At 43.8% G+C, this 23,991-nt stretch overlaps 1 protein-coding gene across 23 annotated transcripts in view; it reads left to right on the top strand.

The window, feature by feature from the left end:
- Positions 1-23,991, top strand: part of KDM4C (lysine demethylase 4C) — a 417,412-nt gene that overhangs the window by 27,225 nt on the left and 366,196 nt on the right. For 20 of the 23 annotated variants that reach the window (XR_012424704.1, XR_010581569.1, XR_010581570.1 and 17 more), the window contains exons 2-3: positions 10,509-10,669; positions 22,887-23,062. Coding sequence is in view for 12 of the 23 variants with exons in the window: in XM_065530576.1 (XP_065386648.1) it covers positions 10,526-10,669; positions 22,887-23,062 (320 nt within the window). In the remaining 11 variants the exon portion in view is untranslated. The remainder of the gene's footprint in view (positions 1-10,508; positions 10,670-22,886; positions 23,063-23,991) is intronic. The other 3 variants (XM_074017509.1, XM_074017508.1, XM_074017507.1) reach the window with 1 other exon arrangement.

The raw sequence follows: 23,991 nt of genomic DNA, 5'->3' as shown, positions 1-23,991 counted from the left end.
CTTTGTGCTTCCCTTTATTGCAGCACCTGACCTGTGGTATAATAACCATCTGTGTACTTGTTCTTTCCTGCACTTGTAAGCTCTTTGAGGATTAGCTGTGGTCAGTGCTGCCCACAAAGAGGCAACCTAAACTGTGGATGGATTGAATGAATAAGGACTGAGACTGGGATAGAGAAGCAGATTTTGGAGGACAGATTCCTTTTTATCCTTGTTAAGTTTCAGATTCATTGTTGTCTCTATACAGCTTTATATTCATCTTCAAATGGCTGTGCCAGCAGGCACTTAGATTTACTGGACTGAGATTCATGGGAGAGAGGCCCAGGTAGCATTTTTCCGAGGTATTGGGAAGGACAGTTGAGGCCAGCGTGGATGAAGTCTCCCATAGTGTCTATGTTTGGTGGAAAGGGAAGATGACTGCAGAAAGGGCCTTGTAGCATACCAGTAGTGGAGGGGTTGGCTGAGGAGTTAGGGGCATGGAAAGGAGTTCCAGAGAGGGCAGTGACCATCAGAGAGTGAGGAGGGGCTGGTTTCCCACCACCCACAAAAGCTGTGCCTGGAGAGGCCTTTCCAGTTTCAGAGGCTGCAGAAGGGTGGATAAGAGGACTAAAAACAACATAATGGTTGTAGCAATTAAAAAGTCACTGGCAACTTTTTCTGGTGTGATTTCAATCCACTGGTGGAGGCAGATGTAAGATTGCAGTGGGGATGAAGATTTGAGTTAGGAGGTGAACTGGACAAAGTGAGTGGAGGTCATTCTCTGTTGGGGTTTGTCTATGAGAGGTTGGGCAGAGAAGGCTGTAGCTTGGGTGAGTCTAGGAGGGGACATGGTATACAGGAAGCCTTTGAAAATTATATGGGAGAAATTTGAGCATCTGTAGGCAGTGAGGAAGAAACTCATCGAAGATATTTAATTTGAATGTTTTTTCTTTCTTTCTTTCAAAGCCAGCATGCAAATGTTACTATAACCTGGCAATATGCTAAATTCTTATATGTAGTGGCTTATTTCATCCCCATCACAATGCAGTTGGTTAGGTCATGTTACCCCATTTTACTGATGGGGAAGCAGAGGCCTTGTTTAAGTAACTTTCCTGAGGTCACACAGCTACTAAGTGGAGGGGGCATGTGGGAGGGATTAAAATCCAGTTATTTTTTTCTGATCCTGAGGAGAAAATAAAAATCCAGTTAGATGTGTTATGTCCTGCCTCAGCCTCCCAAGTAGCTGGGACTACTGGTACGTGCCACCACGGCTGGCTAATTTTTTTGGTATTATTAATAGAGACAGGGTTTCACCATGTTAGCCAGGCTCATTGTGAACTCCTGACCTCCAGTGGTCTGCCCGCCTTGGCCTCCCAAAATGGTGAGATTACAGGTGTAATCTCACGACACTCGGCCCACTATGTTCTTTATAGCAAAAGAAAGAGGAAAAAAAATCTTTTTGATCTAGGATCCAAGGCGCTGTGTTGCAGAACTATCTCCTTGAGTCTGCCCTTCCATTCCTACCCCTGGCCTCAGCAGGCTGGTGGAACAAGATGGAGTGGTGATCAGAATGGGATGAAAGGGATGAAATAAAAGCGGCCTGGACTTCTGAGAGAGAAATGAGGCCTGGCTCAGTCAAAAATGGTCAAGGGGCTTAGGGAGTTTCTTTGCTGTGTTGCTTTCTAACGTGGGGCCCAGACCTGGGGGGCCCCTTCAAGCCCTCTTGTGGTTCAATAACTGGGTAGATGTGCTAATGGTTAATGGAGAGTTGTGGAGGTGGCCTGCGACTTCCCTTTTCCTCCCCAGTTTAGAAACATTTGAGAAGGATGAAGTTAGATGAAAAGTCTTAGTATTAGGAGCTTTGTTGTTGATAAAGCTAAGATTGGAGAACGTGGTTCTCTTCTCCTTTCCCTCCAGTCTGGCCCTTCATGCCTGTATTAGTTTCCCAGGGCTAATATAACTAATTATCACAAACTGGGATGGCTTAAAGCAAGAGAAGTCTATCCTTTGACAGTTCTGGATGCTAAAGGTCAAAATCAAGGTGTTGGCAGGACCATGTTTTCTCTGAAGGATTTAGGGAGGAATCTGCTCAGTGCCTTTCTTGTAGTTTCTTGTGTTTGCCGGGAGTCCTTGACATTCCTTGGCTTGCAGCTGCATGACTCCAGTCCCTTTCTCCATCTTCACATGGCACTCTTTCCTGTGTCTCTTCTCCTCTTCCTCTTTTTTTTTTTTTTGAGATAGAGTCTCACTCTGTCACACAGGCTGGAGTGTGGTGGTGCAATCTCGGCTCACTGCAAACTCTGCCTCCCGGGTTCAAGCAATTCTTCTGCCTCAGCTTCCCCAGTAGCTGGGATTGCAGGCACCTGCCACCTTGCCTGGCTAATTTTTTTGTATTTTTAGTAGAGACAGGGTTTCGCCATGTTGGCCAGGCTGGTCTTGAACTCCTGACCTGGTGATCTGCCTGCCTTGGCCTCCCAAAGTGCTGGGATTACAGGCATGAGCCACTGCGCTTGGCCTCTTCTCTTCCTAAAAGGACACCAGTCATAGTGGATCAGGGCCGACCCTAATCAAATATGACCTCATGTTACCTTGATTACATATGCAAAGACTTTATTTCAAAATAAGGCCACATTCACAGGTGTCGAGGGTTAGGTTTCAGCGTGTCTTTTGGGGGGAAATACAAGTCAATCCCTAAAAATGCCCAACCAAAGCAGTGTGCAGAGCAGAAGCTTGCTTGGCTCCTGTGAGGCCACACCCAGTGTGCTGAGTGTTGGGATTGAAAGGCCAGACTCCATCACCTCAGGTGGGGCCCAGAATCCTTCTTTTTCTAGCCAAAGACGTAGTCTGCTAACTGCGAGTGCCTGGGTTCCTAGAGGGCTGTGTTTTAAAGTGGATACTGAAGTGTTCTCTTCAGAGGCAGTTAGCGGTGCACATCAGTTCTGTGGCCGGCTTTGTTGAAAAAACTAATACATGATGAGAGCTGTCAGTTTTTACTCCTCCCACAGAAGTTGTTTAAGAGAATGCAAGTCAGAAACACAGGTGTACACAGGGAAGGAAGGCATTGTCGGATAGAGTATTACATTTGGCCGGAAAGCATCAGCCTTGGTTTCTTCTTTATTACCAAATAAAGACACATTCTCAGTAGAACAAAGAGAGTAGATGTTTGTCCTTTATCATAATGTAAAAAATTTCAGAAACAAACATGGGTTGTTATATGAGTTAGTGCTGGACTTTATTCAATGGAAAGGTCTTTAGCTTATTAAAAAAATTATTAGGGTACTTGCTCTAAATATTGTTTTTGCTGTAGGTGGTCTCAGAAACGTTGAAGACCAGCTCTGTGGAAGCAAGATAACAGTTGCCATCAGAGATAGTATTGTCATTCACTTTGGGGACTCAGTAAAAGAAGGGTAGCATTTAAAAAAATGATTATCACCTTCAGCTAAAAATCATAGTGGTGCTTGTTGTAAGATATACCTTTCTTCCTATGACTTGGAAACATTACTGGAAGAACATTTTAAACTTCTATTTCTTCTTGGTCCAGAAAAATAAAGGTAAAAAAGAAACAAGAGGGACTGGGGATTTAATTGTAGCATGATTAAGTTTGGTAGTAATAAATATGGACTAGGAGGAACTCAAGGAATGGAACATTTATTAATATAAATACCTTTTAAATGTAATGAATGTAAGTAGGCATCCCCCCAAAAAAGAAATGAAAATGGCTATGTGTGTTCAGAAATGATCACTGTCACTAACAAATAAATGAAACTTAACCAGACTTTTTTGCCTGTCATATTGGCAAAGATCTAGGTGGTGTAGTAGGTGTTAGATCATTTAACATATTTAAAATTTTATGATTATCCTATGTTAACTTCAAAGATAGAAAAAGGTCTAAAACCTAAGCTACCTAGGTCTTTATATATCTGATTTGTAGGTGGAAATAGTTTTGTGTAATCAAGGGAGTAGTGATGCTAGAAACTGGCAGAGTATATTTCCTAGACCAGTTAGCAAACTAGGTCAAAGGCTAGGTTTAATTCTAGTAGCTATTAATTTGCTGCATGTCTTAACAATCTCTGTGCCTCAATTTCTTGTCAGAGCCATTTTTCGTTTGTTTGTTTTTTGAAACTTAGTGTCTCTCTGTCGCCCAGGCTGGAGTTCAGTGGCAAGGTCTTGGCTCACTGCAACCTCCGCCTCTGGGGTTCAAGTGAGTCTCATGCCTCAGCCTCCCTAGTAGCTGGGATTACAGGTGCGCACCACCACGCCTGGCTAATTTTTGTATTTTTAGTAGAGACAGGGTTTCGCCACGTTGGCCAGGCTGGTCTCAAACTTCTGACCTCAGGTCATCCGCCTGCCTCAGCCTCCCAAAATGCTGGGATTACAGGTGTGAGCCACCATGCCCAGGCCCAGAGCCATTTTTCTGTTGCTTAGACCAGAAATCTTGATTCCTATTTCTCTTCTGTCAAGAAATTGTGTTCAGAATATATTTGCAATCTGCAATCTGACCATTTCCCTCTGCCCATCCTGGGTCCAAGCTACATCTTAACTTGCTCGTGTGGAGCATCTTAACTTGTTCGTGTGGATTGCCTCCTTGTTGACCTCCCTGCTTCCAGCCTTGTCCTTTTTTTGACACAAGAGCCAGAATGTGATTTATGATATGTGAGCCAGCTCACTTCTCTGCTTCAGCTGGTCCAGAAGAGTTTCCTTAGAGACAGCCTTATCTCCTTAAAGGGAAATGGATGTTTGAGTACCAAGAACTGGATGACTAAGAAGGGGAGGAACCCCAGGAATCAGTTCCCATTTCATGGAGAGTAAATGCCAAACTCCTTTTCTCCCCAGTTTCATCTCTCACCATTCTTCTCCTTGCTTACTGAGTTCCAGCCACACGCATCTCTTTGCTGTTCCTTGAAGAGTCCGATAGTCTCTTTCCTTGTTACCTCAGCCTAAAATGCTTTTCTTCTAGGTATCTGTATGATTAATTCCCTCCTTCAGCCCTTTGTCCCTCCGAAGTGCCTTCCCTTGCCTACCCTGTGTAAAATAGCCACCCCTCCCCTTTGCACTCTATCCCCTTACCCTTGGTTCTTCTTCATAGCATGCACTTTTTATTGTCTGTTTCATTCCGTTAATGTCAGGACTTTGTTCCCTGGTGAATGACTGCGGAGCAGTTTGGCATTCAGTAACTATTTGTTGAATGACTCAGTGGATTTCCATTTTCCTAGTGGCTTCTTCCTCTGCCTAGAGAAATGCGCAGGCCACCCTTGTTCTTTAGCCTGTTGAAGATGAACACTGCCTTCTGTGTTCCAAATGTTTCTGCAGAGGTGATCTGTGGGCTTCTTCCCTGTACTCACTGCCCAGATTTTTCTGTTGCATTATTCTTTACCAGTCATGCAGGGAAATCTGTTTTCTAAGTAACTTTTCTGTGTTTGGGACTAGTGCTTTCCTTTTCCTGAATTTGGTATCATTATGTAAATATGTTAACAATTTGGCACTTATTCCATCATTCAGCTGGCAAATAATTATTGCAGCAGATACTGTGAGCCAGGCTGGAGTGCCAGACTGTATGCTAGGGCTTAAAGAGGTGGTGAGCCGGCATTTCCCTGGGGGAGCTGATGGCTCAGTGGGTGGTTGGAAGTGCCAGCAGCTGGGACAGGCAACTGCTACAATGAACGCAGAGAGGGAGTCGGGAACACAGTGATGGGTCAGGCAGGCCTGTTCCAGAGGATTAGGAATCTCAAGGGTGTGCAGGAGTTTGTCAGGTGAGGAAGCAGGCAGAGGCTGCTGTGAGGGGAAGGAATAACGTGCAGAAACACAGAAAGCTTTGCTTGTTTACAGAAGCATGAGTCAGTGAGTATTGTTGGAGCATAAAGTACAGTGCAGACAGTGATGATGGATGAGGCCACAGTAGTTACGCGAGGGCCAGATCCAGATTGTTTTGTTTTTTTTGAGACAGGGTCCCACTCTTTCACCCAGGCTGGAGTGGGAGTGCAGTGGCACAATCTTGGCTCACTGCACTGTCTGCCCCCTGGGGTGGTAAAGCAATCCTCCCGTCTCAGCCTCCGAGTAGCTGAGACTATAGGTGCCCGCCACCGCGCCTGGCTAATTTTTTTTTTTGAGATGGCGTTTTGCTCTTGTTGCCCAGGCTGGAGTGCAATGGCGTGATCTTGGCTCACCACAATCTCTGCCTCCTGGGTTTAAGCGATTCTCCTGCCTCAGCCTCCCTGGTGGCTCGGATTACAGGCATGTGCCACCACGCCTGGCTAATTTTTGTATTTTTAGTAGAGACTAAAGGGTTTAGGGTTTCTCCATGTTGGTCAGACTGGTCTCGAACTCCCAACCTCAGGTGATCTGCCTACATCGGTCTCCCAAAGTGCTGGGATTACAGGCATGAGCCACCGTGCCTGGCCACGCCCAGCAAATTTTTGTATTTTTTTTGTAGAGACAGGGTTTTACCATGTTGCCCAGGCTGGTCTCCAACTCCTGGGCTCAAGTGATCCTGCCTTGACCTCTCAAAGTGCTGGGATTACAGGTGTGAGCCACTGCTCCTGGACCAGATCCAGATGCTTCTAAAGGACTGTGTGTTTACTATATAGAGTGAGGCTGCTATCCTGAAGCCCGTGGATTTGGGGGTGCGTACCTGTCTACACGTGAACAGAGGCATGTAGGAAGGTAGCCTGGAAGGTTTTTACCTGTTGCAAGCCCCCTTCCTGAGGCAGGGAGAATCCAGAATATTTTCTACCATATGTTAATATATTTTCGGGCAGATTATTTTCTCCTTTGGATTGTAAGTTCCTAAAGGGCGATGAGGTTTAATTTTTATGAATCTCCTACCTCCTCACGTGTGCATTGTGAGATAGATGCTCATTTAAACTTTCTAGGCTGGGTGTGGTGGCTCACGCCTATAATCCCAGCACTTTGGGAGGCCAGGGCAGGTGGGATCGCCTGAGGTCAGGAGTTTGAGATCAGCCTGGCCAACATGGCAAAACCCCGTCTCCTCTAAAAATACAAAAATCAGCTGGGTGTGGTGGCATGCACCTGTAATCCCAGCTACTCTGGAGGCTAAGGCAGGAGAATCACTTGAACCCAGGAGGTGGAGGTTGCAGTGAGCCAAGATCACGCCACTGTACTACAGCCTGGGTGACAGAGTGAGACTCCGTCTTAAAAAACAAAACAAAAAAACTTTATTTTTGGAGTATAGTGGCACGATCTTGGCTCACTGCAACCTTGGCCTCCTGGGTTCAAGTGATTCTCCTGCCTCAGCCTCCCAAGTAGCTGGGATTAAAGATGTCTGCCACCACACCTGGCTAATTTTTATATTTTTAGTGGAGACGGGGTTTTGCCATGTTGGCCAGGCTGGTCTTGGACTCCTGACCTCAGGTGATCTGCCTGCCTTGGCTTCCCAAAGTGCTGGGATTATAGACGTGAGCCACTGCCCACTGCACCCATGTAAACTTTATTTTTCTTTTTTGTTTGGGACGGAGTTTTACTCTTGTTGCCTAGACTGGTGTGCAGTGGTGTGATCTCGGCTCGCTGCAACCTCTGCCTCCCAGGTTCAAGTGATTCTCCCACCTCAGCCTCCCAAGTAGCTGGGATTACAGGCATGTACCACCACGCCTGGCTAATTTTGTATTTTTAGTAGAGACGGAGTTTCTCCTTGTTGGTCAGACTGGTCTCGAACTCCCGACCTCAGGTGATGCTCCTGCTTCGGCCTCCCAAAGTGCTGGGATTACAGACGTGAGCCACCTTACCCAGCCAAACTTGCTTTAAATGAATAATGACTACATCACTATCTGTAGCCCTGCTCTGTTTTTTTTTTTTTTTTTTGAGACAGTTTCGCTTTGTCGCCCAATCTGGAGTGCAGTGGTGCAATCTCGGCTCACTGCAAACTCTGCCTCCTGGGTTCACTCCATTCTCCTGCCTCAGCCTCCTGAATAGCTGGGACTACAGGTGCCTGCCATCACGCCCAGCTAATTTTTTTTTGTATTTTTTAGTAGAGATGGGGTTTCACCATGTTAGCCAGGATGGCCTCGATCTCCTGACCTCAAGTGATCTGCCCGCCTGGGCCTCCCAGAGTGTGGGGATTACAGGTGTGAGCCACGCCCGGGCCAGCCCTGCTCTGTTTTAACCTCTTACTATCTCATAACGTTTCACCCTTTTATCTGCCCCATCCCTCACTTTCAATTTTTCTATTAGGCAGATTAAATTCAGAAACAAAGAAAAAAGAGGAAAACTTTGTTCCAGGAGGATTTGTTGTTTGTGCTGTCAGATGCCAGGTCCTAATGGATTTAGAAGAAGGTTGGGGTGGGACTCCTTCCTGAGGCAGCCACTTCAGTGCTTCTTTGCATTCTCTGTGCCTATTTCTTGATAGGTGCTCAATAAATGTTTGCTGAAGGAATCATCCTGTTTATTGATAGCAAGACTAAGCCTGTGTTTTCATAGTAAAACCTGCCTACTTTTCTACTTTGATCTCCTATAATCTTTCCTTTCTATGCTTCAGATACATTATTAAACTCTTCATTCCAGCAGTACTTCCAGATATTTCCGCTGCCTGGAGTGCCGTCTCTCTTGTCTGGCCAACTCCTATACCTTCTCATAAGACTTAACTCTCCTCCTTTCTGGGAAAATGATTGCTCATTAACCCAGGTGGAGTTAGTTACTTCTTCCTGTGTACATTTTTTTTTTTTTTTTTTGAAATATAGTGTCACTCCATCACCCAGGCTGGAATGCAGTGGCACGATCTCGGCTCACTGCAACCTCCGCCGCCCAGGTTCAAGTGATTTTCCTACCTCAGTCTCCCTAGTAGCTGGGAATACAGGCGTGTGCCACCACGCCCGGCCAATTTTTTGTATTTTTAGTAGAGATGGGGTTTTACCATGTTGCCCAGGGTGGTCTCAAATTCCTGGCCTCAAGTGATCTGCCCGCCTCCAAAGTGCTGGGATTACAGATGTGAGCCACCACTCCCAGCCCCTGTGTACATTTTTATGTTGATGTTTGTTCAGCCTCTAGACCGCTTGGAAGGTGAAGATAAAATCCATCCCTTTCTGTCTCCATCCTCATTCTTTTCTGTGTCTTGCCTGATGCCTGGCTATTTTGCTGAATGGATAACTTGTTAATTACTGTAGGAAGGCATGATATGACAATCTGGAAGCACACCTGAGTAAACTCTAATGATTTTTAACCTTCTCTACTCAGCCTAGACTAGGCCTTTGTACAGGTGTGTATGTGAGTGAGAGTCTGTTTCAGAACTGGTAGATAGTAGCAACATCTTTTGTAAACTTGCAAGGTTAGAAAATTCATTTTTACAGCCGGACACGGTGGCTCATGCCTGTAATCCGAGCACTTTGGGAGGCCACGATGGGTGGATCACCTGAGGTCGGGAGTTCGACACCAGCCTGACCAACATGGATAAACCCCATTTCTACTAAAAATACAAAATTAGTCGGGCGGGCGTGGTGGCCCATGCCTGTAATCCGAGCTACTCGGGAGGCTGAGGTGGGGGAATTGCTTGAACCCGGGGGGTCAAGGCTGCGGTAAGCTGAGACTGTGCCATTTCACTCCAGCTTGGGTAACAGGAGCGAAGCTCCATCTCAAAAAAAAAGAAAAAATAAGTTATTTTTACGTCTGGGCTTGGTGGCTCACATCTATAAATCCCAGCACTTTGGGAGGCTGAGCCTGGCGGATTGCCTGAGGTCAGGAATTCAAGACCAGCCTGGCTAACGTGGTGAAACTCCATCTCTACTAAAAATATAAAAAAAGTAGCCCTGCATGGTGGCGGGCGTCTGTAATCCTAGCTACTCGGGAGGCTGAGGCAGGGGAATCGCTTGAACCCGGGAGGCGGAGGTTGCAGTGAGCTGAGATCGCGCCACTGCACTCCTACCTGGGCAATATAGCGAGATTGTCTCAAAAGAAAAAAAAAAAAGAAAATTTATATATTTATTTTTTATTTCTTTATTTTTTGATACAGAGTCTCGCTCTGTTGCTCAGACTGGAGTCTCACTCTGTTGCCCAAGCTGGAGTACAGTGGCGAGATCTTGGCTCACTGCAACGTCCACCTCCCAGGTTCAAGCGATTCTCCTGCCTCAGCCTCCTGAGTAACTGGGATTACAGGCACGCACCACCATGCCCGGCTAATGTTTGTACTTTTAGTAGAGATGGGGTTTCACCATGTTGGCCAGTCTGGTCTCGAACTGCTGACCTCTTGATCTGCCCGTCTCAGCCCCGCAAAGTGCTGGGATTACAGGTGTGAACTACTGCGCCCAGCCCAGAAAATTTATTTTTACTTGGAAGGGTTTTGGGGAGGCTAACAGTACAGTCAGATCAGTGGTTCTCTACCAAGCATAGGGAACTTGGCAAGAGGAATGACTAGAGGCCCTTGTTTGTTCAGGGGTTCAGGCAGAGATGAGGGAGTGAGACTGGTAGAAGGGAATGGGAAGTGACTGAAAGAGAAGGGTTCCTGCTGGGGGAGCTGACATACTGTTTGTTAAAAATGACCTAAAGCACATAATAATTCAGTTCTGTTAACCCTGTTGTCTTCTCTGCAGACACTGCCCTAGCCATCATGGAGGTGGCCGACGCGGAAAGTCCTCTGAACCCCAGCTGTAAGATAATGACCTTCAGACCCTCCATGGAGGAGTTCCGGGAGTTCAACAAATACCTTGCATACATGGAGTCTAAAGGAGCCCATCGCGCGGGTCTTGCAAAGGTGATTTTCCTCAGATGCTTTAAATGAAAAACAATCACTTGGCCTTTAATTTATGTTCTTAGTTTTCATGATGTGGGACATTGTTTCTGAAAGAAGAAATTTGCAAAATCTTTGTTCTTGTTAATCCATATGGAACATTTGATTTCTTCAAATAGTAATTATCTTATTTTTCTTTAAGTATAACTATTCATACTAGATTGTCTTCTAAGGCTTAAAAAGAAAAATCAAAACCAACCAAGGGTGGCTCGTGGAACCAAGGAGATCCATGTATGGGTTTCAGAGGTGTGAGCGTATTCATATTTTTTGTTTGTTTCTTTGTAGACAACAATTATTAACCTGAAGCCTAACCACAGTTTCTCTCTCCTTTCCTTCTTCTTTCCTTCTATTATTTTTTAAATTTTTTTTCTTTTTTTTTTGAGACAGAGTTTCACTCTTGTCACCCAGGCTGGAGTGCAATGGCGTGATCTCGGCTCACTGCAGTCTCCACCTCCTGGATTCAAGTGATTCTCCTGCCTCAGCCTCCTGAAGTAGCTGGGATTACAGGCACCTGCCACCATGCCCCACTAATTTTTTTGTATTTTTAGTTGAGACAAGGTTTCACCATGTTGGCCTGTCTGGTCTTGAATGCCTGACCTCAGTTGATCCATCTGCCTTGGCCTCCCAAAGTGCGGGGATTAAAGGTGTGAGCCACCATGCCCGGCCTTTTTTTTTCCCCATATAATACTTATTGATATATTTTATCATATAATAATGTCATATAATGCATCAGTTTAAAGTGTGCAATTCAGTGGTTTTGAGTATATTCACAGAATTGTGCAACCATCACCTCTATTGAATTCTATAACATTCTCATCATCTCCCAAAGAAACTTCATATGCATTAAGCAGTCATTCCTGATTCCCTGCTATCACCCCCAGCCCATAGGCGACCACAAACTGACTTGATTCTCTCTCTACATTTGCCAATTCTCTTTTCTTTCTGCTTATTTGTTCACCAAATGTGGAGAGTGCCTGCTATGTGCCAGACACTATGCCAGGTGCTAGAGGTAGGGATGTGGTAGAGCAGAACATACAATGTTCCTGCCCCCATGGAGCTTACTTACATTCTAGTGGTAGCATCTTAGAATCATGAAATAAGGACATTTAAGCACAGATCCAAAGGATAAAAAGAAACCAGCCTTTTCAAGATATGGGGGCAGAAAGAATAGCAAGTCCAGAAGAGGCCTGAAGGCTGACCTGTACTTCGTGGCTGGGAGGAATAGGAAGGTGGGCAGTGGACTTGCCCGGCCATAGTAAGGCATTTGGGATTTTAAGTGTAGACGGAAGCACTGACAGGTTTAAAGTGGGAGAGGAAGATATGGTGGCTGTTTGTTTCTTTCTTTTGCTATTTTTGGGACATTATTTTGAAAAGGTCACACTGGCTCCTATGTGAAGAATGAATTTGGTGTTGTGGGGGCAGAGCACAAATAAAGCACCTTGTCTGGGATGGTTGTATTTATCTAGTGAGGAGCCAGTGGTGACCCAGACCAGTGAAGATGGGAGAAGTTGTCTTTGGTCTGGATATGTTTGAAAATAATCATCCTGTTCTTACAGGTGCCAAATAATATTCTTTTTTTTTTTTTTTTTTTTTTTTTTGAGACGGAGTCTCGCTCTGTAGCCCAGGCTGGAGTGCAGTGGCCGGATCTCAGCTCACTGCAAGCTCCGCCTCCCGGGTTCACGCCATTCTCCTGCCTCAGCCTCCCCAGTAGCTGGGACTACAGGCCTCGCCCGGCTAGTTTTTTGTATTTCTTAGTAGAGACGGGGTTTCACCGTGTTAGCCAGGATGGTCTCGATCTCCTGACCTCGTGATCCACCCGTCTCAGCCTCCCAAAGTGCTGGGATTACAGGCTTGAGCCACCGTGCCCGGCCAATAATATTCTTAAAAAAAAAAAAAAAAAAAGATAGCAACTTAAGCCTTGTGGGTATAAGTGACACGCCCAGAGTCAGTGAGGTACTGAGGACTGCATCGCACATTTGGTTGCATAGGTCCAAAGTAAGATCTTTGAAAGAGAGAGATCCATTATATAATATAATTCATCGTCCAACTTGAGATGGTTTGTGTGTCCCTTCTATAATGTAAATCTATTTTAATTTAAAAATTTCCCATGGAAGAATATGTTTTATTTCATTTATTTCAATTTATTATTGTTTGAAGGGGTGGCCTGCCCCTCCACACCTGTGGGCATTTCTCGTTAGGTGGAACGAGAGACTTGAGAAAAGAAATGAGACACAGAGACAAAGTATAGAGAAAGAAAAAGTGGGCCCAGGGGACCGGCGCTCAGCTTACAGAGGACCCACGTGGCTACGGTCTCTGAGTTCCCTTAGTATTTATTGATAATTATCTTTACCATCTTAAAGATAAGGGAGTGGCTGGACAATGGGATCATTGTAGGGAGAAAATCAGCAGTAAGACATATGAACAAAAATCTCTGTGACATGAATAAGTTTAAAGGAAAATGCTGTGCCTTGAGATGCATATGCAAACATCTCCATAAACCTTTTAGCAGCATTGTTTCAGCCTATCACATGGGGAGAAACCTTGGACAATACCTAGCTTTCCTAGGCAGAGGTCCTTGCGACCAGAAGGCCGTGTACGTGTCCCTGGGTAGTTGAAATTAAGAGAATGGTGATGACTTTTAACCAGCAAGCTGCCTTCAGGCACTTGTTTAACAAAGACACATCCTGCACAGCCCCAAATCCATTAAACCTTGAGTCACCACAGCACATGTCTCTTGCAAGGACAAGGTTGGGGGTAGGGTCACAGATTAACAGCATCTCAAATACAGAATAAAATGGAGTCTCTTATGTCTACTTCTTTCTATATAGACACAGTAACAGGCTGATCTCTTTCTTTTCCCCACAATTGTTCTAAATGTTAAATTTATAATCTGGGTTTCTGTAGACTTGTCAATATCACTGCATAAATCCGTGAGCCCTGACAGAGCCTGCTGCCGGGCTGAACCACTCAGTTGCACTTAGGTAAAGTGTTCTCCTTGAAATCCCCAGCTGTGGAGGTCAGATAGCATGGAAAACAGAAGATAGTTGAGGAGAGAACTTCTGGAACTATTGGGATTGGTGTTCCACTCCTCCTGCAAATGGACCTGATGCTACTTGTAACCCACTACTTTACTGTTTCTGGTATCTGTACCCTGAGGTCTATGATTAGGTTGTGTGTGTGTTGTTTTTTTTTTGTTCTTTTTTTTTTGAGGTGGAGTCTCGCTCTGTCGCCCAGGCTGGAGTGCAGAGGCGTGATCTCAGCTCACTGTAACCTCTGCCTCCCAGTTTCAAGCGATTCTCCTGCCTCAGCCTCCTGAGTAGCTGAGATGACAGGCATGTACCACCATGCCCGGATAATTTTTGTATTTTTAGTAGCGACAGGGTTTCACCATGTTGACCAGGCTGGTCTCGAACTCCTGACATCAAGTGATCTGCCTGCCTTGGCCTCCCAAAGTCCTGGGATTTTGGGCGTGAGCCACTGTGCCCAGACATGTATCTTGTTAAAGTTCATGCCCTTCCTAGAAAATTGTTTCGTTATTCTCTTTTTTGATGGAAGAGTCTCATTTTGTCAGCCAAGTACAGTGGCATCTTATTAACTCACTGCAGTCTCAACCTCCCAGGTTCAAGCGATCCCTCTCCCTCAACCCTGCAATTAGCTGGGATTACAGGTGGGCACCACCATGCCTGGCTAATTTTTGTATTTTTTGTAGAGCCAGGGTTTCACCATGTTACCTAGGCTGGTCTCAAACACCTGGGCTCAAGTGATCTGCCTGTTTTGGCCTCCCAAAGTGCTGGGATTATAGGCATGAACCACTACTCCTGGCCCCTTCCTAGAAAACTTTAAAAATTTGGGAATATTAAGTTGAGTGAAAATTAATTAGGGGTGGATGAGAGAGAGAGGAAACAAGATAAAGAGAAAACAAAGGGAAACTAAAGCTTTTTAATGACTTTCTCAGATGACCTATCCTTAGTTTAACTTCTTTATTGGGTTAGCTCATCAACAAAAAAAAATCTCATTTGGGCTGGGTGTGGGGCTCACGCCTGTAATCCCAGCACTTTGGGAGGCCAGGGCAGGCGGATCACTTAAGGTCAGGATGGCCAACATGGTGAAACCCCATCTCTACCAAAAATACAAATTTTAGCCATGCGTGGTGGTGGGTGCCTGTAGTCCCAGCTGCTCTGGAGGCTGAGCCAGGAGAATCGCTTGAACCCAGGAGGCAGAGGGCAGAGGTTAGGGATAACCACCTCTTCTCTTCTCTGGGCTCTGAATGCAGCCCTTTGTCCTGTTGTTCTCTCCCACTTTTGTTTCTGGAAAACATGTACTGTGTTCCACTGAGATTAGTAGAGTGTCCTGTGGTAGGGTGGCACGTTCAGTAACTTTAGAAGAGGAAACAGCAGCTACCCTCATAAGGGAGCTGCATGCACACAGAGCACACCTGCGTCGCTGTCTGCATTGTGTAACAGAATAAAGTTAATGAGAACTATGATTACAAAACACACCTGAGTCCAGACCGTGCCTCTTTTTTAAAATTGAGACTCATTGACAAAGTTGGAGACATTCATTTATTCAATCCTGTGATAATTTCCTATTACTCATTATTAGGAATACAACAGACTATTTCAAATCATTTTTGCCATGTTTGACGTCAAGTCACATAAGCTCAGTTTTACCTACTTTCCCTCTTGTTCTGGAAGTTGCAATAGTAGCAAATGTATAAAACTGTACCAAATCAAATCATATTATAAAAATCAAGACTGCATTAATGAAGCTGGTTTGCTTTGGGGGCTAGTCCTGGGGAACCGAGCCACCCATGATGTTCTTTGTTAATGCCCTATTTTTTTTTTTTTTTTGAGACAGGATCTTTTCCTATTACTCAGGCTGGATGGTGTGATCATGGCTCACTGCAGCCTTGACCTCCCACGCTCAAGCAAGTAGCCTGTCAAGTAGCTGGAACTCAGCCTCCCATGTAGCTGGGACTACCCATGCCTGGGTGATTTTTTTAAAAAAATTTTTTGTAGAGATGGAGTCTACTGTGTTACCCAGACTGGTCTTGAACTCCTGAGCTCAAGTGATCCTCCCACTTTGGCCTCCCACAGTGCTGGGATTACAGGCATGAGCCACTGTGCCCGGCCCGTTAAGCCACTATTGACAACATTTAATGAATTGGTCTTAATTTATGATTTGAGTAAATTGGTTGAGTAGGTCCAATAGTAGTGACTGTAGCCTCAGATGACAGTCGGTCTTGGTTTTTCTCTTCCCCATTTTTTAGATTCATGCTTTAGATTTAACGTTTATTTTTTGAGTGGAAGGTTTGACACTGTGACTGTCTACAGAGTTGATGGTCAGGTTGGGAAAATGAAAAGAAGTGACAGTCTCTTCCAATGTGAAACTTGTAGTGTTTTTGTGGAAGGAGATTATGATGAACCTTTTTTATGTATGAAGTGGGTGAAATTTGTTCCCAACAGAAATCTGAACATAGATTGTCCTGGACCGTAGCTTATGCATATCATATAGTTTTATGAACAGCCAAGAGAGTGCAAATAGCTATCTTTGCCCACAAGGTGAAGAAAGATTGTAAGAAGCACCACTCTTTCCCTTCCTCCTCCTTCCTCACTAAGTAGATGGTAGAAATTGCAATTTATTTCAAGACAAGTAGTGCAAATGCACATTTTAGCAGAAAATTTCCCACAGGGAATAGGGGCCAGGCTGAGTTTACGGGGATGGTGATAAGAGAAGTTATATTCTATTTTGATATAATCAGGAAGGTGAACTTCAGGAGGAATGGCTTTCCCTCATTTAGATTAACTAAACATAAAGATTTAACTTTGGAATCTTTTAAAGACCTCAGTATGTTGTGTTTCCCTATGCAAGAAAATCTGATGTCTTAGGATTTCAAATTATAGTTAAAATAAGATTTTTGTTACAGACCTGAACTTCTGAAAATATATTCCATTCGAACTCTTTAATTGAAATTAAATGAACTTGTACACAAAAGCACAAGGCAATATTTGGGTTTTTGTAAGTTTATTGTATGCCTTGCTTCTCTTTCTTTAGAAAACTGCTACAAAATATTTTATAGGCAAGCAACTGCCTTTTTCTTTTTAAGACAAAAACATATTTAATTCTACACATAATATTAATTTTGATTGTGGACATCTTTATTGCTAGTGAAGAGCCTGAATAAATCTATGTTCTTTTTTTTTTTATTATTCTGGCTTATTTCTGAGGAAGAAAGTTAGTTTTTATAACATTCTTAAATACAGTGCCCATCGCCTTTCAATATGTCATCAAGACAATGTAGTAAGGTTAACCATATTCATATAGTCTGATCATATTCTTTTCAAATATTGAGTGTCGCTGGCATGGTGGCTCACGCCTGTAATCCCAGCACTTTGGGAGGCCAAGGTGGGAGACTTGCTTGAGCCCATGAGTTCGAGACCAGCCCTGGCAACATAGTGAGACCACATCTTTACAAAAAAAAAAAAAAAAAAAAAAAGCCAGCCACGGTGACTCACGCCTGTAATCCCAGCACTTTGAAAGGCCGAGGTGGGTGGATCACTTGAGGCCAGGAGTTTGAGACCAGCCTAGCCAAAATGGCAAAACCCTGTCTCTACTAAAAATACAAATATTAGTTGGGCGTGGTGGTACACATTTGTAATCCCAGCTCCTTGGGATGCTGGGACATGAGAATCACTTGAACCTGAGAGGCTGAGGTTGCAGTGAGCTGAGATTGCTCCATTGCACTCTAGCCTGGGCAACAGAGTGAGACTCTATCTCAAAAAGCAAACAAAGAAATAAACAAACAAAAAAATAACTGAGTGTAGGGCTATGTGCCTGTAGTCCCAGCTACTTGGGAGGCTGAGGTGGGAGGATTGCTTGAGACTGAGAGGTCCAGGCTGCAGTGAGCTGTGATCATGCCACTGTACTCCAGCCTGGGCAACAGAGTCCCTGTCTCAAAAAAAAAAAAAGTTAAATAAAATAATGAGGGTGTGATTTCAGTAACATATACTATGAATATATATGTATCCATTTTATTTATTTTTATTTAGTTTTTTTGAGACAGGGTGTTGTTCTGTCACCCAGGCTGGAGTGCAGTGGTGTGATCTTGACTCAGTGCAGCCTTGACCTCCCAGGCTCAAGCAGTCCTCCCACCTCAGCCTCCCGAGTAGCTAGGACTGTAGGCGTGTGCCACCACACCTGGCTAATTTTTGTATTTTTTTGTAGAGATGAGCTTTTGCCATTTTGCCCAGGCTTGTCTCGAACTCCTGAGCTTAAGTCTTCCTCCCGACTTGGCCTCCCGAAGTGTTGGGATTACATGCCTGAGCCACCGTGCCTGGACAGTATTCTCATTTTAAACAAACATACCTTGGAGGATATAAAATATGTAGTATCCTTATATTGCTGATGAAAATTAAGGTAAAATTGACAGCTCACTGTGAAGTGATTTTGTTTTTTTTGAGCTAATAACTCTCACTTATAAGCTGTATAGCATTGGCCAAGTTACTCATCTCCTGACCCCAAGTTTCTTTATCTGATGAAGCTTGACTTGAGTTTCACAGTTATAGGTACATTTATATCTAAATGTGAAAGACAAAACTTTAACACTCTTAGAATATAAAGTAGACCATTTTTGTGTCCTTGAGTAGGGAAATATTTTTTTGAACTGAAGATTATAGCAGTACCTATAAAGGCAAATGTGAAAAGTTGGATTACATTAAAATTAAGAATTGGTGTTTATCAAAAGATAACATAAAAGCCCATACAAGCCTGGGCAACATAGCAAAACGCTGTCTCTACAAAAAATTAAAAAATTAGCCAGGTGTGGTGGTTGCACACCTGTAGTCCCAGCTACTCAGGGAAACTGAGGTGAGAGGATCGTTTGAGCACAGGAGTTTGAGGTTACAGTGAGTTAACCTCGTGCCATTGTACTCCAGCGTGGGTGACAGAGCCAGACTTTGTCCCTTGAAAAAAAGATTGGAGGGCAAGTTACAGGATAAGAGAAGATATTTACATGCTCTTGTGTACGCATGCTTTCTCTCTGTCTGTCTGTCTGTCTCTCTCTCTCTCTCTCTCTCTCTGTGTGTGTATATACCTACATACACACATACACATCCAAGAGTATTCTCCTTGGATATATAAAATAATATATAAAAGACTCCTATACATTAATAAGAAAAAACCCAACAATGAAATAGTAAAATGGTAAAGAGACTTGAATAAGTACTTTATAAAAGAGAGTATCAGTGAGCTGGGCACTGTGGCTCACGCCTGTAATCTCAGCACTTTGGGAGGCTGAGGCGGGTGGATCACCTGAGATCAGGAGTTCAAGACCAGCCTGGCCAACAGTGAAACCCTGTCTCTACTGAAAATGCAAAAAATTAGCTGGGCATGGTGGCAGGCACCTGTAATTCCAGCCAGTATGGAGGCTGAGGCAGGAGAATTGCTTGAACCCAGGAGGTGGAGGTTGCAGTGAGCTGAGATCATACCATTGCCCTCCAGCCTAGGGAACAAAAGAGAAACTTTGTCTCAAAAAAAGAAAAAAAAAAAAAGAGTATCAGTAAGATCAGTAAACATATGTATGAGGAGGTTTCTTTCTTCAGTTTTTCGGAAAATACAAATAAAATTCACAGTTGAGTACCACTGTACACCTACCAGAAAGACTAAAAGTTAAATGATGGACAGTATTAGGTGATGATGGAGATGTGGAGGAATGGGAACTCTCGTATGTTACACTTGGGAGTGCATATTGGTACAACCACTTTGGCAACAGTTGGCAATATCTATTAAATTTGAACTACATGTATCCTATGTGTCAGTAATTTCATTCTTAGAGGTATCTGTGTATGCATGGATATTGTGGAGACCCATGTGCATATATGCACTAGAATATCTGTATAAGAATATTAATAGCATTATTTGCAGTAGCCAATAATTAGAAAAAGCCACATGACCATCAGTGGTTATCAGTTTATAAATACATAAATATTTATAAGAAAAAATACTGAGTAGTAATGAAAACCAATGAGCTTCAGCTACATAGGCCGTTTGTTTGTTTATTTATTTAGAGACAGAGTCTCACTCTGTCACCCAGGCTGTAGTGCAGTGGTGCGATCTCAGCTCACTGCAATGATTCACCCTGCCTCAGCCTCTGGAGGAGCTGGGATTACAGGCATCGACCACCACGCCTGGCTAATTTTTGTATTTTTAGTAGAGACAGGGTTTCACCATGTTGGCCAGGCTGTTCTTAAACTTCTGACCTCAGGTGATCTGTCTACCTTGGCCTCCCAAAGTGCTGAGATTACAGGAGTGAGCTACCGTGCCTGACCTAGACCATTATATTTAAATCTCACAAAGTATGAGTGAAGTATAAAAGATAAACCTCAAATAGTGTATACTGTAGGATTGCATTTTTATACATTTGCAAAACTGGTGAATAGGTATGCATATAGAAGCATAAGACTAAAGCCTGGCAATGAAATGATTGCCGTAAACACCATAATTGTGGTTACCTCTTGGGCAATAGGGAAGATGTAGTTGGAAAAGGGCGCTTGGAGGGCTTGTGTTGTGCCAGCAATATCTTGCCCCTTACAACTGGGCAGTGGGTCCTTTGGTGTTTGCTTTGTAATAATTCACAGAGCTGTATGCTTGTGATTATGCATTTTCTACATGTGTGCTATGTTTTTCAATAGGAAACCTTAAAAAGATTGTTTTAGGCCAGGTGCAGTGGCTCACGCCTGTAATCCCAACACTTTGGGAGGCCGAAGTGGGCAGATCACAAGGTCAGGAGATCGAGACCATCCTGGCCAACATGGTGAAACGCCGTGCTACTAAAAATATAAAAATTAGCTGGCGTGATGGTGCGCCCCTGTAGTCCCAGCTGCTCGGGAGGCTGAGGCAGGAGAATTCCTTGGTCCTGGGAGGCGGAGGTTGCAGTGAGCTGAGATTGCGCTGTTGGACTCCACCCTGGGCAACAAGAGCGAAACTCTGTCTCAAAACAAAAAAAAAGATTGTTTTAAAAAAATTAAAACGGCTTCTAAAGGTGGTAAAGTGGCCAGGTGCAGTGGCTCACGCCTGTAATCCCAGCACTTTGGGAGGCTGAGGCGGGTGGATCAGTTGAGCTCAGGAGTTCGAGACCAGCCTGACTAACATGGAGAAATCCTGTCTCTACTGAAAAAAAAAAAAAAAAAAATTAGCTGGGCGTGGTGGCACATGCCTGTAATCCCAGCCCCTCGGGAGGCTGAAGCAGGAGAATCGCTTGAACCCAGGAGGTGGAGGTTGCGGTGAGCCAAGATCACGCCATTGCATTCCAGCCTGGGCGACAAGAGTGAAACTCTCTCTCAAAAAAAACAAAACCCAAAAAAACCCCCAAAAAATAAAAAAGAAAAGTTCCAACCATAGATCGTGATTTTATGACGTTATACATTCTATTTTTATGTTATTTTATTTTATTTATGAGACGGAGTCTAACTCTGTCACTTAGGCTAGAGTGCAGTGGTGTGATCTTGGCTCACTGCAGCCTCCATCTCCCAGGTTCAAAGCAATTCTCCTGCCTCAGCCTCCCGAGTACCTGGGATTACAGGTGCCTGCCACCACGCCAGGATAATTTTTGTAATTTTAGTAGAGATGGGGTTTCACCATACTGGCCAGGCGGGTCTCGAACTCCTGGCCTCAAGTGGTTTACCATCTTGGCCTCCCAAAGTGCTGAGATTATAGGTGTGAGCCACCACGCCTGGCCAGTACTTTCGTATTTTAAATCCTATCAATATGTATTTTTGGTCTTAATGTTTTCTGGATCTTTTCACTCTTGGTAATGAAGTGCTTAAAAACTACAGGCAAACACTGGTGTGCTGAGGTACCTTATACTGGCATTTCAGAGTTAACAGTGCGCATCCCTTCCCAGCCGCATATATAGTGATGTCACATTGGTAGGTTCAGATTGGCCATGGTGGGAGTATTATACCATGGAAACGGGTAACAACTACAAATCAAGGTTTCCTACACCTTTCTGGAAGCTGGTTATTAAACATCTACTAGCATGCCACTGTGCTATCACCATATTGTGTGAGAAGTCTATAAAGAATATAATGTTGGCTGGTCACAGTGGCTCACGCCTGTAATCCCAACACTTTGGGAAGCCGAGGTGGGTGGGTCATGAGGTCAGGAATTCAAGACCACCCTGGCCAAGATGGTGAAACCCTGTCTCTACTAAAAATATCAAAATTAGCTGGGCGTAGTAGCAGGCACCTGTAATCCTGGCTACTCGGGAGGCTGAGGCAGAAGAATTGCTTGAACCCAGGGAGGTGAGGTTGCAGTGAGCCGAGATTGTGCCACTGCACTCTAGCCTGAGTGACAGAGTGAGACTCTGTCTCAAAAAAAAAAAGAATATAATGTTGACTATATTTTTACTTATTTTTCTCATAATAATATACACAGCACATAGCTACTTACTTAGATCATATTCAATAAAGATGAACTTCTTTGGGGAAGAAATTATTTATGTAAATATAATTTCATCTTTTTTTTTTCCCTGAGACAGAATCTCGATCTGTCACCCAGGCTAGAGTGCAGTGGCGTGATCTCGGCTCACTGCAACCCCTGTCTCCTGGGTTCAAGCGATTCTTCTGCCTCAGCCTCCCAAGTAGCTGGAACTACAGGCACGTGCCACCACACCCAGCTAAGTTTTGTATTTTTAGTAGAGACGGGGTTTCACCATGTTAGCCAGGATGGTCTTGAACTCCTGACCTGGTGATCCACCAGCCTCGGCTTCCCAAAGTGCTGGGATTACAGATGTGAGCCACTGTGCCCTGCCAATTTCGTCTATTGAGAGGCAGGTTAACGTAACTGCTCAGTAATTAGAATCTCAGCTCAAGTAGTCTTTAGCCATTTTAACTTCAAATTATTTTACTTCTTTGTGTCTTTCAATTATATCTTTAAAATCAGGATGTTAATAGTACCTCCTCAAAATGAGTTTAATACAAGTACAGTGTTTAGGATAGTGAGTACTCAATAAATTTTGCTGTTGAATAACAATCATATTGCTTTATTGCAAGTATTCATTTTTTTATGCATTTGTCATAGAAAGACTGAGAAATTCTTCAGTTGTATTTTATCAGAATACTTAAAAGCTAAATTACTTGGAGTATTTTCAAGATGATATTTTATTTCATTATTTTATTTTTAGGTGATTCCTCCTAAGGAGTGGAAGCCAAGACAGTGCTATGATGACATTGATAATTTGCTCATCCCAGCACCAATTCAGCAGATGGTCACAGGGCAGTCAGGACTGTTCACTCAATACAACATCCAGAAAAAAGCAATGACTGTGAAGGAGTTCAGGCAGCTGGCCAACAGTGGCAAGTGAGTAGAATCAGTTTGCTATTTCTGTTTCCTTCAAAAATTTATGTAAATATGTTAAGAAACAAAGTAGACAGAGGAGCTTATAAATGAAAAGCAGGAGTCTCCCATGCAATGTCTTTCACCCTTCATTTAACCGTTTCTGTTTTCTGTTCTTTAGGTGGTTGCCTAAACATTTGGCTTAGTGTTAAAGAAATTGCTTTTTATTATCTCATTCATAGTAGCTATAAGTGGAACTTCTTATTCCATAGTTGCCATGAGTTTTTGATTCTACACATGATTCATGTTTGTCGGGCAATTTTTTTGGTGTATGTTTGGTAATGTTTAAGCCTTAAATGATTTGTATGTATTAGAAAATTAGTACTTTTAAAAGCAAACCTTGAAAGACTTGAAAGGCCACCATTGCATTAGTTATTTATTGTTGTGTAACAAATTATCCCAAATTGGCTGGGCGCAGTGTCTCATGCCTGTAATCCTAGCACTTTGGGAGGCTGAGGCGGGCGGATCTCCTGAGGTCGGGAGTTCAAGAGCAGCCCGATCAACATGGAGAACCCTCGTCTCCACTAAAAATACAAAATTAGCTGTGCGTGGTGGCTGATGCATGCCTGTAATCCCAGCTTCTCAGGAGGCTGAGGCAGCAGAATTGCTTGAAACCGGGAGGCGGAGGTTGTGGTGAGCCAAGATTGCGGTATTGCACTCCAGCCTGGGCAACAAGAGCGAAACTCTGTCTCAAAAAAAAAAAAAAAAAAAAAAATTATCCCAAATCTTAGCTACTTAAACCAACCCATAATTTCTGAAGGTCAGGAATCTGAGAGTGGCTTAGCTACGTAGTTCTGCCTCAGGGTCTCATGAGGTTGCAGTTAGGATGTTGCCTGGGCTGCAGTCATCTGAGCATTTAATTGTGGCTGGAAGATTCTCTTACAAGAGTGCTC

The sequence above is a fragment of the Macaca fascicularis genome, chromosome 15 (assembly GCF_037993035.2).
Source record: "Macaca fascicularis isolate 582-1 chromosome 15, T2T-MFA8v1.1".
Taxonomy (NCBI): domain Eukaryota; kingdom Metazoa; phylum Chordata; class Mammalia; order Primates; family Cercopithecidae; genus Macaca; species Macaca fascicularis.
The sequence above is the reverse complement of the archived record's forward strand: the minus strand, read 5'-3'. Positions and strand labels throughout refer to the sequence as shown.